The sequence below is a fragment of the Lathamus discolor genome, chromosome 17, assembly GCF_037157495.1.
Source record: "Lathamus discolor isolate bLatDis1 chromosome 17, bLatDis1.hap1, whole genome shotgun sequence".
Lineage (NCBI taxonomy): Eukaryota > Metazoa > Chordata > Aves > Psittaciformes > Psittacidae > Lathamus > Lathamus discolor.
The window spans coordinates 5,364,922-5,383,123 of NC_088900.1; the positions used below are offsets into that span (position 1 = coordinate 5,364,922).

At 41.3% G+C, this 18,202-nt stretch overlaps 1 protein-coding gene across 1 annotated transcript; it reads right to left on the reverse strand.

Moving 5' to 3' along the window:
• Positions 1-78: 78 nt before the first annotated feature.
• Positions 79-15,109, reverse strand: POU2AF1 (POU class 2 homeobox associating factor 1). The gene is made up of 5 exons (XM_065697279.1): positions 14,948-15,109; positions 4,311-4,438; positions 3,673-3,715; positions 3,309-3,580; positions 79-2,031 (listed from the first exon to the last, which is right to left on the reverse strand). The coding sequence occupies exons 1-5, from the start codon at positions 14,961-14,963 to the stop codon at positions 1,720-1,722; spliced, it is 771 nt and encodes a 256-aa protein (XP_065553351.1). The 5' UTR covers positions 14,964-15,109; the 3' UTR covers positions 79-1,719.
• Positions 15,110-18,202: the final 3,093 nt, after the last annotated feature.

The window sequence follows — 18,202 nt, forward strand, 5'->3', positions numbered from 1 at the left end:
ATCTGCTATTGAGCTAATTGATTGCTAAGCCAGTTCTGGGTTACCCTTTTGGGTAGGAAATAAAACACTCTAGGCATATGAAAGTTACTGTAGATCTTTATTGAAAAAGATTTTGTCTCTCTAACCAGAACAACCCAGAAAGAAATTCTGAAACAGTTCATCATTGTTTTATATTCACACACAGAATTTACATACATTGGAGCGAAAGAAATTTAAAAGCAATGTTAGCAACCACAGGCTTGATTCACAACTGCATTACCCCAGTTTCACCTACTGAATGTGTTTGCACTTATAAAACTGGAGTAAGCAGTGGTGAACTAAGCTCCAATTAATTTCTTTGCTGGGTTTTTCTGCAAAGGTAAGCCACTAATTTCAATGCACCTGAACTACTGCTGTTTTGAAACAACTTTATGATCACTTACATGATCTATTGTTTATATCTTCCAAATTTGTCAATATTAAATAACATAATATGCTTTCAAAGTCCTCAAGACTTTCAACCTGAGCTTGCAAACCTCACTCAGGCATAAAGTGTAAGGTCACTTGACATACTGCCTGGGTGGCAACAGGAGTGCTGGACACCAGGTAATAAAGAGTGCAATAAGTTATTTTGCAGTTAGTCTTGCAAATAATAAAATCACCTGAGGATCCTGGGCTTTAGAAAGCAGAAAAACCCAGAGAAATTGTGTTCACCATCAAAGAGACCCTTGTTTATTAAGATAACAATGAAGAAAGTTAGAAAAGGATATCTCCTGCAAATATATTTGCCTGTGGCATGGCACTCCTGAACATCAGCAATAATATTTACAGTTGCAATAGAGGACAAAGTAAAGCTACTCATCTTGCAGGAAAGAAAATCAGAAAGCTATAGAGAAAATGTGTGTACCTGTGGGCCTGTGATTACAGCACAGAGAAATGTTCCATAGCAGTAAGGCAAAAGAGAAGTTACTAAGGTTCTCTGGCTCAGCATGACATCACTGACTTCACACACAAATGCTACAGAACAAGTTACACCTTTGTGTGATTTCAAGTGTTTCATCTAGGCTACTTCATGTTGCTCTGTAAATAGGGATGTCTGATTGCACTGATGTTTAGTTCAGCTGTATTGACTTTCTGTCTTCAGACTAATGCACCTACCAGCACCAGTAGAACAAAACTACACTTTATGTTTCAATATTTTCCAAAGGAACAGTTCAATTTACGAACGAAAAATGTCAACTTAGACCCCAAAAATGTTTTCCAGTGGCCCAGATCAGGTAGAGGTTCCTCCACAGACAGGGAGGCACACACACACAAGGCATTTACACTGAGCTCTGAAAAGCAGTCCTACTGAACTAGGTCTTGTCGATATTCAGAGGTAAGTGAGCCTTCAACAAATGCTACAGGTGGCCATGGCTACACTATTCTACTTCAATTTGAGACCATGCCCTATGTGTGAGGGTGAAAGTCACCTTGTGCTGATGCTGGGCACAAGAATTATACAACACCAAAAGCCTGCCTGGGAGAGGTAGCAGGAACTGTAACAGCAGAGAAATCTTGTGCTAAGTCTCAGGACAAAGCAAGTGTCACACAACACACAAGTCATGGTGTGCTAAAGGTTGATTCCAAAATCACAAGTGAACTTCCCACCCCCAAGCCTGCTTTTCCTCTGTACTCAAAATTCACTGTGGTGCCAGGTGGAGTATTGAGTAGGTGAGGATCAGGCCCCAGATGCACAACTTAAAGCCCTTCAACAGAGAGAGCATGGTTTAAAACATACGTATCATTGTCTTCATCTTCTAGAAGCAGCTTCTCAATGGGCAGTGTGCCGATGACTCGTCTGGCATCCTCCAGCTCCTGCGGGGCTGGCTCAGGAATGGAGATGGGCAAGGGCACAAACTGTGGTCCAGAAAGTGTGGAAGAAGCTGTCTGGTACTGCAAAGTGGAGGCTGGCAGTGCAGAGAGGGGCTGAGCCCATGGGAAGTACGTGAGAGGCGGCTGCTGATCCGTCACCTCAAGCTGAGGCACTACAGCGGGGGTGCTACTTCGCGGCTGTTAAAATGGAGGAGAAATAAAACAAAATAAACCCATTGGCAATGAGAAGTAGAGGGAGGACCCAAACCCAGAAACTAAGGATGTTTGGTCTCACTTTTAACATCCCTTTTCCTGTCTCTCTGGGTAAAGTGCTATATTGAGTGTGAGTTTTCCCACGCTGGCTCCCATGAGAGTGGTGGCTTGTGGGTGTCCCAGGTGCTCGCTGCCAGTAGCTCGCAGTCATGTCAAGTTCCCTCTAGCTTTCTGTTCCCACTCCCACCCTCACTGTAGGCCCATGAGACAGTTACACCCAGTGCTGAAAACTGCATACTTTGACAGTCTCTCTACCAGGCTGAACGCATGGCCACAGCTTTGCTGCCACAAGGCTGAAGGCAGCTTATTCTGGCCTCTGCAATAGTCTATCCTGACCAGCCCCTGTCAGCCAAGGCAGAGCCGTATTTGAAATGATAGCGAAGGCACAGGACACTGGCATGTACCTTGGCTGATTTGCTATCAGCTGCAACCACTGAACTGAAACACTGAAAGGAAAATAAGCTGCTTGAGTTCTACTGAAACATAATTCTCTGTCCTTATCCTCTAAGGAAGAGCAAATCATCTTGGGTCAGATTTTGTCCAGCCTGAAACCAAATATTCTGCTATGTTGACATGCTGTTTTGGCCTTGTTTGGAATTAAATAATGATACTGCTTAGAACTGTGCCCTAATCCTTGTTCAGACAACAGCATTTATTGACCATAATGTGCACCCACTCAGTGAACTACTTTAATTCTGCTTCCTCAGCTATTCCAAATCCAAGCAGAAGAGCAGCTCAAGTTGGAAGTGATGACAAGAGTAAATGTAATATTCCCTATTATTATCCTTGAGCTGCAAACAGTACTCTCCTACTGTAAATAACTGTTAACAGACCTGAACAAACTCAGTGCAATGGTAGTCTTGCTGCTGACTTGATGAGAGATGACTCATTTCCCAGGACAACAGCAAAGAACAGTGTAGTGTGTTAATAACATGGAAAGTCTGGAGGAGTGCAAAGGGCTGGGGAAATGGCAGTGAAGTATGCCCAATTTCATTGCAACCACAACTTTTTCTCCTGCTCAAACCACACTCATGTCCACAGCACAGACAGAGCCATTGCTAGAACAACTACGTAGCATGGATGCAAAGACACACAGCATTATAGTAATTAAATACATTAACTAGTTTCATGTGGCAGTCCCCATGGCTCTCGCTAGAAGGTGGGGAATTGCTGTCATTTGTACCTAGGTATTTTAGACTTACTGCAAAATTGGTGATCAATGGTTGAGAAGTGTAAGTCAGAACAGATGAAGGTCCAACCAGCGTGTAACTGGGACACATAGGCTGAACATACATATCTGTTGTGTACGGGCAGCCAACTGCTTCATGGGGCACATAATCAGGGTAAGTGGTCCACTGAGTTAAAGGCTGTAAGGATGAGGGAGAGGGCTGGGAGATCCAGCCAGAACAGAGTGGTCCTTCATCTGTGACAGGCAATGCGGAGGCAGCAACATCCATATCAGTGCAAGGCTGGCCTAAAAACAACAGAAGAGGATTAAAACCCAGTTAAGCATAGCCTTCCCTGCAGCAGGGCTGACAAACACTTAGAAAGTAAGGGAAACATTACCCATTGGTGAATAGGAAGGAAGAGGCTGGTGGGGCAAAACAACCTAGAAGAGAGAAAAAAAATATTCAGAGATTAAGACCATAAGCATTAAATTCAATCCCCTCTGAGAAGCACTGAGTGACAAAGCATATTAGCTATTATCAGATGATTATCCGGTACTACTTCAGTGTCAGTGCCTGAATACCTGCCTCTATAGAATTTAAACCTTGTGTTGCAGAGGGAATTCCTCTTCAGAGAGGAGGCAGTTGATCTTCTTCCTCCTGGTAGACGCAGAGAGGTAGGCTGAAACTAAGAAGCAGATAGCCAAGGATGGCTCTGGCTTGTCTTTTTTTGTGCTCTTCAACAAGCTGCTTCTAAGCCACTTTCTGTTCTAGGCATTAGATCCTGCCAAGTGCAAAACACTTTCACTTTTCCATTAGGTCAATGCTGATCAAAGGTGTTCAGCACCCTAAAGGCACTCCACCTAACGATATGTTTAATAGTAACTCCAGGTAACATGAGGATGCTCTGCCTTCAAAATGCTTTAGAGAAGCAAAGATTTCTTTCATTGCCAAAGTATTGGCAGCTCATGCCAGACCTGGTCAATTACTGAGTGTCTGAGGAAGAACATTCTGCTTGTGTTTGTTTTTTTCTCCTACCGTTGTAGCTGCCGTTGCACTGGCATTATGAACATTTCCCCGTTTCCTTTTCAAAAGCTCCTTCACTGGCTCTTTGACACGGACACCTTGGTAGGGGCGAGGTTGCGGCTGCTGTTCTGGAGCAGAAGCTGAGAACAAAAATACAAATGCAGGTGACTTTTATTTTCCTTTCCTGCCATTCCCAGAGGCACTGCTCATCTGTGGGCTGCACTAGTCAAGTTAGCTGGAGTCTGGGTTCATAAACATCTTATTCCTTAACTAATGATGTCTTTTGGCCCATACATGACATCGGGCAGCATAGGCATTCTCTCTGCCATGGCTGCTTGGATGCTGTGATCACACAGATATCCATGAGGATATCTGTGGTCATCATGAGGATGACCTAACCCCAGATAAGTAGGCTTGCAGTTCCCTCCAGTCACTAATCTGCAGTGCAGTGATTTATACCCACGAGAAGGACAAATCAGTCTGAGCATATCCAACAGGTGTATAATACAGATGGGTTAGTAGATATCAAGCCTATGACATATGTAATTTCTGCTAGGTAGATAAAAAAAAAAAAGGATAATCAGGAGAAATACATTATATTCTGTACTAGACACAACCTGTCAATACAACCCCAATTAGAAAAACATCCTTGTTTGGGAAGACATGTAACTCATCACTAGTTTGACGTGCATACATCATAGCTTTGAGAACAGGCAGTTACATTTAAATGCTATCCTGGACCAGTGTCATGTTTCTGTTCTAGACCTTTGCTCCTTCGCCTAGCCAGGGGGTTTATAACTTGGTGAGCTGGGATGTGACACAGCTTCACAAACAATTGTATTAACACATCTCAGAGCTTACACCCATAGACTATGATCTGTTTTAAAGCTTAAGGCCAGTTAAGCAGGCCTATCATGAAGCCCTGCAACAAGTGAAAGTAGAGGAAACACAGCTCTTTATAAGCCAGTATTATCAACCCATATTTTACATTAAGTATTTGGAGGCAATTGACGGCAGAAGGAAACCATAGAATATGAAAGCCTGGGGAGGCCCAATATTTGTAAAGCCACTGATAACACTAGTAGCTACCTACCCCTTTTACCGCACTTTAATTTGTAAATATTCCAATTGATAAGATTCCATTTCTCACGATCACCACTGGCCTTTGGTTTCATGAAGTACAGGTGGATAACCAGCTCAAATCTTGAAATATTATTCCACTTAGGAACCATTTATTCAGATTTACATTCTGCGCTTCACATCACAGAACAAGATGAATCATTTTACTTATGATCATCTCTCACAGTTACATGCAATGATATGCACACTGAGATGTTTCTCTAACACCTTTCTGGGCAGTGAAAAACTGAGTCTAAATACAGACGTTTTAAGTCAACATGAGTATCTTGATTGGCCATTATAAATACTTTTGGTACCAGACAGCACTATGTTAGTGTGTTGAACTTTTGTCTTTGTTACCTTTATGCATATTGGGAAAATACTCTGTTTTAAAGTAGCAGCTGAAGATAAGATGATTTTTCAGCCTTTGCCTGATCCACATTTGCTTTCTGTGGACATTCTTTGTGGGACTTAAATTGGATTACTTGCATTCTCATGAATCCTGTGGCTTTGGAAATGCAGTTAAAGAGAATTAAGGTCACTTTTATTCTGCATACAAGCATCCATGAGAGCTTTTAATACAGTTGACATTTTGCTTTTTAAATTTAATTTGTATTAATTTATCTGAGTGCAAACAATAGACAGTGCTAACAAGTGCCATGGTATGAGCTGTACTGAGAATGCTGAGAAGGAGCTAATACTAGACAGGAGGTCTGAAATAAAGACGATCACAAAAGTGCTTTATTCATTTTATAAGAGATTTATTTACATTTGGAAATTATTTGTACTTTACTTTTCAGGGTCAGACATTGCTGCTGCTCTTTAGGCTGTGTGAAACATCAGCTTTGCCAAAGCAGATATAAGCTCTGCTATAGACTGCATGAGAAGCAGAACTGTACCTCTTGGGTACTATCTTATCCCTGAGTCATCACACCAATCTGAAAGGGCCTCCTTGCAGATTTAGGGTGGGGAAGGATAGTAGTTTCTGGCTCCATGTTTGGGGGAAGGGAAAGAAGAAATTTACTGTAAAAGCTGACAAATATACCTATTGAGGGTTTCCGGTGTAAGCAGAGTAACCCCCAAAAAAGAGAAAAAAGAAAAAAAAACCCAAACCCTGCAGAACATATTTCAGTTCCCCCAAGCTGACCTACAGAAATAAAAATACTGCTAGCACAGCTGCTTTTCCACTGTTCAAGTGCATACCAGGTCTGAGCATTACAGACAAACCACAGCAAAATTGCTTTTGTCTTCAGGGTACAATTCCTCACAAAGCAAAAGAAATATGATCATTTAAAAGCAATTTGAGAAAGAATGACAATTAAAATATCCTTGTCAAAGGAAGTACCTGGACTTAGCAGTCACCAACTCCTTATACCAGGGTTGTCTTAATAAGCTATGAAGCCTACCTTGGTCCGAGTTTCAATTATATGCTTATTTAAATAATGACCTGCAAATGCACCATGGTCTTCATGCCCAAATTCCATTGAAACAAATGAAAACAACAGGAACACCTGGGCCCCAGTGCTCAAGTACCCGCTATGTTCTGGCTTGTCTCATGCAATTCAAGGACCATAAACCAGCCATATGCTGTTTCTTAATAGGCACTGGATCTTGATTTGCAACTGAAGTTTGAGCAGTATGAAGCATCAGAAGTCAAGGAAAAAAGGAAGGAATCTAATCCAGCCAATATGAAACTTCGTAATAGTTTCTACCTGTAAATATATTCTGGATCGCTGCAATGTTTTCATCAGGTTGCCTTACACATTTATGGTGTGTGTATAGGCTCAAGCTCCTTTCATCAATGTTATCACTTACTGTATTTGTAGAATGTCGACAAAAGCCCAGCACAAACCTTGAAGACCATTGAGTAATCTTTCCAAGCAGCTGGATAACACAGCAGCTAACGAAAAGGTACCAGACGCAGTCGCGCTAGCTCTAAGTATCAAGTGACAACAGAAGAAATCCCATAATGTTTGCTTCCAGACCACTCCGCAAGTCAGCCTGAAAACATCCAGACTGCACAGACAAGCTTGAAGGTTGCCAATTTTAGTGGACTCTGGATGAAGATTTGACAACTGTATTAGTTCTGTTGTTAAGGTCAGCACACTCATTGCTCTGCATTGGTTATCCCTCTGCCAACTGGTTTGCACCTAGGAAAAACCACATTTTCCTGTTGAGTACAAGTTGTGCTGAACGTGGCAGGCACAGCCAATGGCGATCCTGCTGTCTCTTTTGGGGAGCAGCTCCAACCCAGCTCATGGGCTGACAAGAGCTTCAGGAACATGCTTCACAATACCCCTTGCCTAAGGTGAGCTAAATGCTGAGAGTCCAGTGTGTTGGGTGGTGATTCTATAAACCCTGGCCTACAGCTGTTTGTGCTGTGGAGAACCTGAGAGCTGTCCAGAGATTCTACTGCAACAGTCAACACTTCCCCTTTTTTTCATGGTATTTTTCATCCTCAGATTTTTTGTCAGTACAGTACCTATATGCAGATACAGTCTTTTTAGATGTACTTGCTTTTTAATAACATCCATGAAATGCTGGTCTGAGTAAAAGATCAGGCAGGGAAAACATACCAAGGCATTGCCAAGCAATTAAACCAAGCAACTTCAAAATGCATTTTCCTCTACATATTTATTTAACGACTGCTGAAGTTGGAAGGAAGGGTAATGGCAAAACAGCTGTTGGAAGACTGCAAGTGTTGAAGCGTGACGAGTTTCAGATCACTAAACTTCATGTTAGCACCACTGGCCTTCACACACACATGAACTGCAGATCAGTTGAAACCTTCATCCTTTCAAATAAGTCAGAACCATTTCCCATCAGGCAATTTTCGGTTTGAAATACACTGCTAATCTTTAAGAGTTTGCAGGACTACCTGCCTGCAGCAGCAAATGACACACTTGTCACTGTGTCAGAAGATTTAATGTTTCTTTGCTCACACACTGACATGTGATAAGCTTATCAATTGATCAGCGTTAACAGTGCAAATATTTTTCTCTTTTCTTCTTTCACCTCCAGTATAATAAAAAATGGAAAGGAAACACAATCAAAAATCTTTTCTTATTTGCAGTAACACCAAAAAGCAAGCAGCAACTCCTGAATAACAAGAAAAAGTTAGATTTCAATTAACATTTCTGGCTTGGATCCTGAACACCAAGGTACATTAGGCAGCTGCTGACATTTTTATCATACACAGTGAACTTTGGCTAATAAAAGGGAAAAGTGGCCTTTCTATACACTACTTGGATGATTCGCCTCTGATCAAACCTACAATACAGTAAGACATCAATGCTCACTTAAAATATTTCAGCATGGTTGTCTGCATTTTACATTGCCTTTAGATACAGAGTCCTCCAACAATATACTTTGTATTTTTTAAGTATTAAAGCTAGTAATGTTATTTTAGGTCTGTTACTGCTTTGGAAATTAATCGTGTGATCAGATGATCGGTTCCAACATCAGAACTGACACTGCTGCTTTTGTGATATGGATAACGTTGGATAGTACATCATAGATCACAGTGGAAAAGTGTTTTTATATAACGTAGCTCTTAAGAGCTAGGCAGGCAATCCTTTGTATGAGAACTATTTAATCAGCTGCCCTTGTATTTACATCCAGCCTACCTAACCATTCATAGTAGTTGATCAGCAAGGAAAGACAAGGAAATCGAAGTCCAATTCTTAGCTCTGCCAGGATCCCTGTACAAAGTTGAGGGAAGGGTCACCCAATTGGTAGATCTCCAAAGATATTTGGCTGCCCATGGAAAAGTGCTTTGATAGAACTGTCAAAAGTACTTTCCAGTGCTTCTAGAAATCCCTGTACAGGAGCATCTGCAGTCCTTAGGCAGTTAGATTCCCTTTGAAACCTCAGAACTTTAAAAATCTATACAACTAGGAGAAAAAAAAAAACACAGTTCTTATTCATTTTGGCTTTCTTGCATTTGTACTGTCCTTAGGATAACAACTTGCCAGTTCCCAAAGGAGTATTTAGGTGGTGCTGGAAAGGTAATCCAACTGCAGCCATTCCCATGGCAACAGCAGAACTTGGATGTTTTGACTCTAATCACAACACCAGTACCTGCTTATGCAAGGCAGTAAGTAGAGTAATATTTGTTCAGGTCTCTGTGCTCCCTTCAAGCATTGCCATCCAGCTGGGAGGCTTAAAGTGCACTGCAGAATGAAGGTCAGAGGGACCAGAATCACTGGTCATCATCTCATGACCAGAGACTAGTTGCTTGGATCAGTTATAAAATGGATATACCCTGGAGGATGCTGAGCACTAGGGATGAAGAAACCGAATAACTCCATATCATTTTACTCTCTGGAATCTCGGACAGTTAAATGAATTTCAGTGCTTACTTTCTCTACCTTGGATTTACCACAAAGCAGAGACAAAGAAAGATGACTGTTTTTTCACTCTTAACATACTGAAGGAAAATGTGTAGCCAGCAAATAAGGATGGGGCTTCACACGGTGAAGTGACCCATCTGAAGCTCATGCCTTTAGAAAAAAAAAATCAGTTATTTCTATCAAGACCCATCTTAGTGAGTTGTGTTGGTCATAAAAGGGCCTGGTGGCTAGTCAGTACCAGGTCCCTTGTACCTGCCCTAAAGTGACTAATACAGACCCGAATCATACATTTTCTGGCTGGCCCTCATAATGCCATGTGCTCAGACACAAAATCACATATGGGTACAGCATTGCCAAACAAAACATGAACCAACTCAGAAAACGTTTATCCATATCCCATTAGGCTATTGCTTGCTTCATTATCTTGTCAATAGCTTTGCCATCTGAAATGATATGTTTCAAGGCCCTGGGTTTGCATGTTATGGCCCATTCTGCAAATGAGCATGCAGCTCTTTTTGTGCATCTGACACATTCCAAATCTCCTTTGAAGTGTTACCATTATTTTTTGTAGACAACCCTGACAAGGAAAATTGGACAGGAGAGGATTATTCTCTGTTCTGTTTGTTGCACTATGGGTGGGTATTTCAATGAGGATTTAGTTAAATGCAAAGCGCTAAACAAACATCTGCAGAGAATCTGCCCTACAATAAACAAGAGACCTCAGAGCATGAGTGAAAGAGCCGAGTGATGGTTCATCGCTCAGCACAAGGAAATAAACTCAGTAGATTTCTGAGCATAATTAAATCAATAGACTAAACATTTCACTTACTTACCAATAACTCAGGATAGCATTTTCCCCGGTCTTTCTACTCTCTCTCATAGCATTAGGGCTACCAAAGTCAGTAGTTTATTTCAGAATTATGCCCAGTATCTTTATTTTGATAAAGATGCTTTTGACCACTTGCAGATTGGCAAACAAAAAGTTAACTTTCTCTTTATCCATCTGGATAACACAAATCAAGGGGAGATCTGAAGACATACGGAAAACAAGATAAAAGACTGACTAGCAATCTCTACTGCTTTGATTGTTCTATCACACACACCCTGCCAACAAACACACACACAGAGAAGCAAGCAAAGAGTTTCTAAGGGCCAAATAAGACCTGGATGCACCAGTCATGTAGCAGCGAGGGCTACAAAAATCTATCTGCTTCAGAAAAAGAGCCCCTATTACGAAGGGGAAGCTGTGATAGAAAGTATCTTAACCATAAGTCTCACCCGCATGTCCTAATTCCTCCCAGCCCATAATATTCTTTCCATTTTAGTAATATAAGTTTTCCATTTAATTGCTTATGTGGTCATCTGTAGAGCCTGACACCTGCTTTGTAAAGCATGGATGGGCTCAACTTTCATACTATCCATCTTTCCTAGTGGGGTTTTACCAAAATTAAAACTCAAGGGGCAGTATATTGCAGTTTCATCTCTCAGTCTCATTACCTGATACTTTCAGAAAGGCTGTACAGAGCCCCACATCTGTTGTGTGCAGAAAAACCTTTATGCACTCAAAAGCTTTTGGGAAGAGGTTCTCAAAGGTGCGAATTCATATATCTCAGTTGCACGGGAATCCAAGCACACCTAGCCAAAAGTATCATCTAAAGGCGAAACTCTTGCAGAATTTCAGCCCCTCATAACAGAAACCAGTTGTATGAAAATTACACTCATTTTGCTTTCACAATACAACATGAGGTAACTATCTGCACAGAGCCATGTAAAAGGAAAGTAGCTGGTGCTGTCCATTAGATACCCCCCATCCCCGAAGGGTTGCCAGCCTGCAGAGCAGGCCTGCTTCCATTCAGCAGAATCCTGCCAAAAGCTGGGAAGCCCCAGCCAGTCACTTCGCTCCTGCAGTGGGAGGGGATGCTTTCAGGCTGAGACACTCGCTGGGGTTTTGCTGAGCGGAAGCTCTGGGCCCCAGTCCTGCAAAGCAGCGCACTGTGCCGTGACCCTGAGGGGATCATTTCCAGTGCACTGAGCCAGCCATGCGAGACTCCCTGGAGGACAAGAGCCTCTGACCACAGCAGCTGAGGGCAGGGTCTGTCAGTTTTCCTTCTGTTCCTGTAGGGGTTTCTACAGAAGCATCCCCTGAAGAAGCAGGAAACTGCCCTTCAGAAGGTGCCCATGAGAAATTCCTCCTGGTGAGGTCACACCTATTTAAATGAGTTCTTGTGTCACTCTTGGGCTTTCTGTTTGGAAGAGGTTTTTTGTTCTGTGGTGGTTTTTTGTTGTTGATGAGTTTTACGTTTTCATAGCTAGGAAAAACATACAGAAATTATAGCATCCCTTTTAAACCCTCCTATTTTACTTTAAGCCACTTTTAATCCAAGTCAAGGCATCCTGATGGAGCAAGTTGCCAGGGCTTCTGTCTAGTCTCCTTTCACACAAGTACAGATAGAACAAAAATTTCTGCCTTTGTTTTCAAGCTGACACTTGCACTTGCCTGGAATTACAAATGCAGCTCCAGCCAGGGAACTAATCCTGTAGCAGTAAGGCAGGACTGTCTTAGCATCCAGAGTGCCCCTTGCTTCCCCTGGCAACATAATGGTACATAACCTACTAATATGCTTATATTCCTCTGTCATCCTGCTGTTTAAGAGTATAAAGTTGGACTTAATAATTGTCTTGGTTTTTTTAATCCACTCTCCTCCAGAAACCAGGTCTATACTACGATATTTGCAAAGAAGCCTTAGGAAATAAAATGCCTGACACCAGTTGACTTCCACCAGCATTTCAGTTTGTGCCTCTCAGTCTTCCTTCCGGCTCAGTTACTGCCACATCCCTGCTGTCTCTCACACATCCCAAGTGGAATAAAGTTCTCTTTTACATGTGCTTGAGTAAACAGCCCTGTGCTTCTCTAGTCTGGTTACTGCATAATACAGCAACTCAGACCACAGGGTGAGAAATGTCAAACCCTGACATCCTTTCCTGGGAGTGCATGGCTGTGTCAGCCTAGGCCTCATGTACCTGACTGTCTGGAAGCACAGTACCACAGCTGTGCGAAACAAAACTGTTGCTCTTGCCAGGATTAGAGCCATCTTTTTCTACACTGAATATGGGATAATTGTCCCATACTTGGGTAAAAGCTTCACCCACCCCTCGGAAGCTCCCCAAAGACTTACTGTCTAACTGTCTATCAAGGATGCCCTTTTGACACAATACCCAAGTAACTTCTTTTTGGTTTAATTGTACAGAAACTCTCCGCACAGCAGAAGAGACTTCCTCCTATTTCCTAAGTAAGGAACAGAGCAGAGCTTTTATGCTTTCCCATAGGCCTAAGGGGCTCATGCAAGCACAAACCAAGTTCTCTGGTCACCCATATTGCCTCTGGATCAATTTGAGTTTTAAAGCAAGCCAATGACTCACATGTGGGCACTGGAACATCCATGTGGTCACAGGTGGTTTGGACCAGATGGTGTAGAAAATGTGAGGCCACAGCTGGTCTCACTAACAGGAAATATAGGTGCACCAGAGACACTTAAACGTCTTGACACTAAAAGGAGACTACAGAGGTGGGAGAGCCACCTATAAAAACTCTGCCTCAGCCCTTTGTGTCTTAGCAAATATAATGGCAGGCTGCTCTAGTAACCAGCCCAGTAGTCAGAGAGAAGGCTGGACATTTCACTGGCTGCTTCACCTGACCAGTGTGAAAAGGATTTCCTCAGAAACAGAAGTCAAATCAAGGCAGTTATACCGTGTCTCATTCACGCTCTCCAAAGAGCCAGAAAGCACTGCTATAACAGGAGATTCCAGTTTTGAGAAGCTCAGGGAGTACAGAGGGACAGGCAGGTATTGGCCAGTAGCTGTCTTGCCTAGAAACTATCAGCAGGGAATGGCTGACATCACGATACAGGTTTTGATCTCTTCTCAGGAAGGCTTGTAATTTCTGCTTACTTTTGAAAGCACTGCATGTGTCAAAGAAAAAATGCAAAGAAGTTTAGTTAAATCCATTTACCAATTTTGTTCTACCTAAACCATCAGGTTGTTACAATTGCTTTGTCATTGCAGAAAGTAAAACCCAAACAAACCATTAATGGACTTCTGAGATGGACGATTAGATTCAAATCTTGAACCTAATCATCCTCCAGTATGTTCCACATCACATACCTACTGATTCTGAAAACAGCACAAGATAAAATGGGGAAACAAGGTGTGTTGCCATAGTGCTCCTGCTTGATGCTTAATACTTGTAAGATAAATTGAAACAGGATTGAATAAGCAGTCAGCATTTCTTGCTACAGCACGTTACAGTCTACAATATAATTTCACAAATATGCATTTGAGCTTCCAGAGTGTTCAACCGAGAAAAAAGCAGGAGAAATGGGTAATGGAGAAAACAGACTTCACCATTAATAAGCTCAGAAAGGAGTATGTGTAGTAAAATGACCTCTGAACAACTTACAAGCTATTATATAAAGAAGATTAATGTTAGTACCATATCAGATAAGTGCCTGGCAAATATTTAAGTAATTAGCTTCTTCCATTTAGGTATATTTATTTACTTATAGGCTAATGTAACAGCACAGGTTAACATAACGGAAAAGGACGGTAACACAGTTGCAAAAATGAGCATCATCTGCAGGTCCATACAGTGAGACTTAATAGCTTGTAAGCAGCAAACACCTACCTGTATTATGATCGGTAAGCTATTCAAGCAAAGGTGGGCCAAGAGGAGTGAAATTATCTTAAAAACAAGAACACTGATTTCCTGTAAAGTCATAACTGTATTGCCCTCAACTGCTTTGTTCCTTATCTTTTTATTAGTCGAAAAAAGTACATATCAAAAAAGGCACAGAAATAAGATTTCTCACAGGTTTCACTTTTAAAAAGGAAAATTTTCTGGTATGTAACCACTGTAACCTTTGATATCATACCTGCATCCTGTTATTGTTTTTATGAATCATAGTCTTCCACTTGATTCATAGTGATGAATGCCAACAAAGCAGCAATGCTGCCCTGTGTTAATATCCCTGCTGGAAAATTAGCATCATGCCTTATCATTTGCCTCTCGAGACATGCATTTCTTCATGAGTATTATCTCCCATGCTATGTTAATGCTCATTTATTCATTACAATCTTCAGATATTACCACAGTTATGAAAAAACAAATCAGAGGTCACTTACATTTTTGCCAGTGCATATTCTGTGTCAGGACGGAGTCTTTTTTCTTTCTTTGATGAAGATGGGTGGCTTTTTAATACCTAACGTGCGTTTTACTCCTTTACGGGGATGTGATAACTGACTGTCAGGATGTTTCTTTGAGCTTTTTAAAAGCCCCATGTTCCCGCTGAACCCTGTGATGTCATCACATCCTCCAACCACAACCACTTCTATAGTTTCCCTTGCTCTATGGTATTCTTCGTGATGCTAAGCAGTTCCAATAGCAGTGAACTCTGGAAGATATTATGCACAAAGAAGACACTTGATATCACCAGAATGTATTTGAACAACCAACCCTGGAATCTGCCACTCATGGGGCTTTTCCCATAGATTTGCAGGATTAGGCCAAAAGGTTGTACAGCAGAAAAATCACAAGAGTCTTTAGTAAGATTTTGACCTTCTGTGGCACTAAGGATGGTCTTGTTTCACATAAGACAGCATTCTGCTGTTCCAGATGGCGCAACTATTGTCTCCATACACTTCAGCAAGACTGAACTAGCCCACACACCATGTTTGCCTGCCCCTTTAAATGTGCAACACTTTTAAAACACAAAACTGGAGTGTTTGCTCCTGCCTTATGAGAATCTCAACTCCCTGGGGCCACTAAGTTTGAACTTCTGAGGAAACACCTGTAAACACTTCAAGCCTCATTAAACGAGGGCGTCTGTCATTTAAAAAAGAAGCCTTTTTCTGGTTTGTTTTGTATCAAAATACAACACTTCCTACTAAATAAGAGATGGCCCTTCCAAAATAGCTTGCAAAGCCAAAGAAAGCCTAGGAGAGGCTTGCCACAGGAGTTCAAGAACATTCTTAGCATTAATAAAAACGCTATGATATCTTATATCATACCATGTTCGTACCATTGCATGAACTTCTTAAATCTCTTAACATTCTTTCCTCTAAAAATCAGACCATTGTGATGAATTTTCACAAGTAACCCCAAGTTAGGAGCTTCATTCCCAGAGAAATATCTGTTGGAAGCTGCACAGTGCATTTAGGATTCTGGCATTCCTATCTTCCTCTCCTGTTTTCAATCACTGAATTGCCACAGCCGCAAAGTTTGCTCTCATGAATTTCTCACATATAAAGCATGAGGCAGAATCTGGTCAGTTCTTTGGCTAGGAGTCTATTAAAAGTATTTCATCCTTTCAGGGATTCCAAACACCTCTCAGGAGTAGGCCCATTTTGTCAACCATTTTGCAACATACCATTAGGGCTGCATTTAATGGAAAACCTCAGATTAATCAAATGAAGATGAATGCTTAATTGTATTCCCTCAAAGATTTGTCCAGAAACCATGAAAAAGCAAACCCCAAAGCATACAGAGTGGAAAGAAATAAGGAATGTGTACCTCCATATTGCTGCCCTCCAAAATAGCACCTACCCCTTAGTTCTCAGGCACAAGGACATTGTTTAGCTGTGTTTTGCATATCCCTATTAATGCTTACTACCAGCCACACAATGTAACATCCTCTCTGCTGTTGAAGTGCTTAGTAATAGCAGGCAGTCTGTTAGCTAATACTTCATAGATGGGCAGGTAAACTAGAGTCTAACTCATAGCCCAGTGTAGCCAGGAACAAAGAAGAATATTGAAACTGGCTTCAGTGGCGTTTCAGTTATACCGACGCAGGAAGAATTTATGGACTCTAATGCCTCCAATACAAAACTTATATCATATTTCTCCCTAAACTAACGGAACTTCATTTTAGAAGCCTGTTAAATTTGTATAATTATGATAAATGCTTGTAATGCAACAGGAAATCTTTTCCTGACAAATTATGTTCTTTGAAAGCCAAGGCCTGATCATGTATTTAGATTTACTTGAAGCTTACAGCACACGGCAATCTCAGGAAAAAGTGGAAGATCTTCCCGGAGTTTGCCTTGAGCCAGTGCATAAGACAATGTCAGAAGGTGTTTAGAACAGTGCTCTGTTGCAGTTTTCTTCTGGAAATACCTGAATTCTGAGCTACTGGAAAACAGCATAGCAAACCAAGTTTTTAGGCAGGTTTCTGCCGGGAATAAGACCTTATTTTTAAGTATAAGAACACGCTCTGTGTACATTTGTGCTTTCCAGAGTAGTAGAAACACAGTCTGAGATTTATACGCAGCAGGTCTTACATATATGTGAAGGCAGGCTCCACAATAAATGAAAGTAAATACACAGAATCTAATTTAAGAAATCTACATATGTATATCATCTCACCTTTAACTATACTTTTATTATGCTTAGAAAAGCAGTGGACAAAATTAAATCAGGATTAAACTGGTTTTAATGTCTTTATATCAATACTTTAAACAAACGGTGCCAGGCAGATGAAGTCTTGTTGTAATAAACATTTAAAATGAGGAAGTTGCAAAAAAGGGCATGTTTTCCACAGATGAAACAGCCAATGCTATTCTGGGGGCTGATAATAATCCATTTCCATATTTTACATGGAGATACCAGATAAACTTTTGGCGTAGTAACCAAGAACCATTTTCCAAAAAGTAACTTCAGTAAGATCAGGAACAGAGGCCAGACTTTTGGGGATAACCTTCTATATACAAGGTTGCTTATTAATGATGCACTTCCTGAGGAGTGTATCACGTTTTCTTTTATATACACATATGCACTGTAACACTGAAACAAGCATTGTACCATAAACTAAGTGAATCTTCTTTCTTCGTTCTCATGTGAGCCTCACACCTCCCACTCTGCCCTCTGAAACAAGTTCTGATTCATACCTCAGCTTTGATAAGGAACAAATGATGCAGCCTTCACATATGCTCAGCCCTAGAGATTAAGTCCTTGGGCAGTGTAAATCACCACGCCCCCCCCTAACCTCTCAGTCAGTGAGGATCTGAACCTGGGACATTCCACATCAATTCCAGGGTTACTGCATATACTTTTTCACACAAGATGTCTCATACCGATCAGACTTAACATGAGGTGCAAAGGAGAGCATGAAATCCTTCACAATTTCTGCACACAGACGCCTAAGTGAAGCTATGCCCCAGCATTCTCAAGAAAGTTGAGTTCTAGACTAAAATGAAAGTAAAAATCCCGAGCCAAGCATCCTTCTCACACTGAGACCATGTCTGCACTTAAATGAGAGTTTCCCATGAACAATCACTTGTTTTCTAGCACAGAGTAAGTTCTAGAAAAGACCTTTCCAGGGTTTTTTGTACTTCATACTGTTTGAGAGATCATCTGGCCTATTCCTGAGCTCCAAGTTGTGA

Bases quoted from the DNA above. Each gene is read 5' to 3' on its own strand.
- POU2AF1 (XM_065697279.1), bottom strand. The intron at 3,716-4,310 runs GTAGGAGAAAAA...TCTCTCTTCTAG, and splicing joins GTGCAACGGCAGCTACAACG to GTTGTTTTGCCCCACCAGCC. The intron at 2,032-3,308 runs GTAAGTCTAAAA...CCATTTTAACAG, and splicing joins CATTGATCACCAATTTTGCA to CCGCGAAGTAGCACCCCCGC.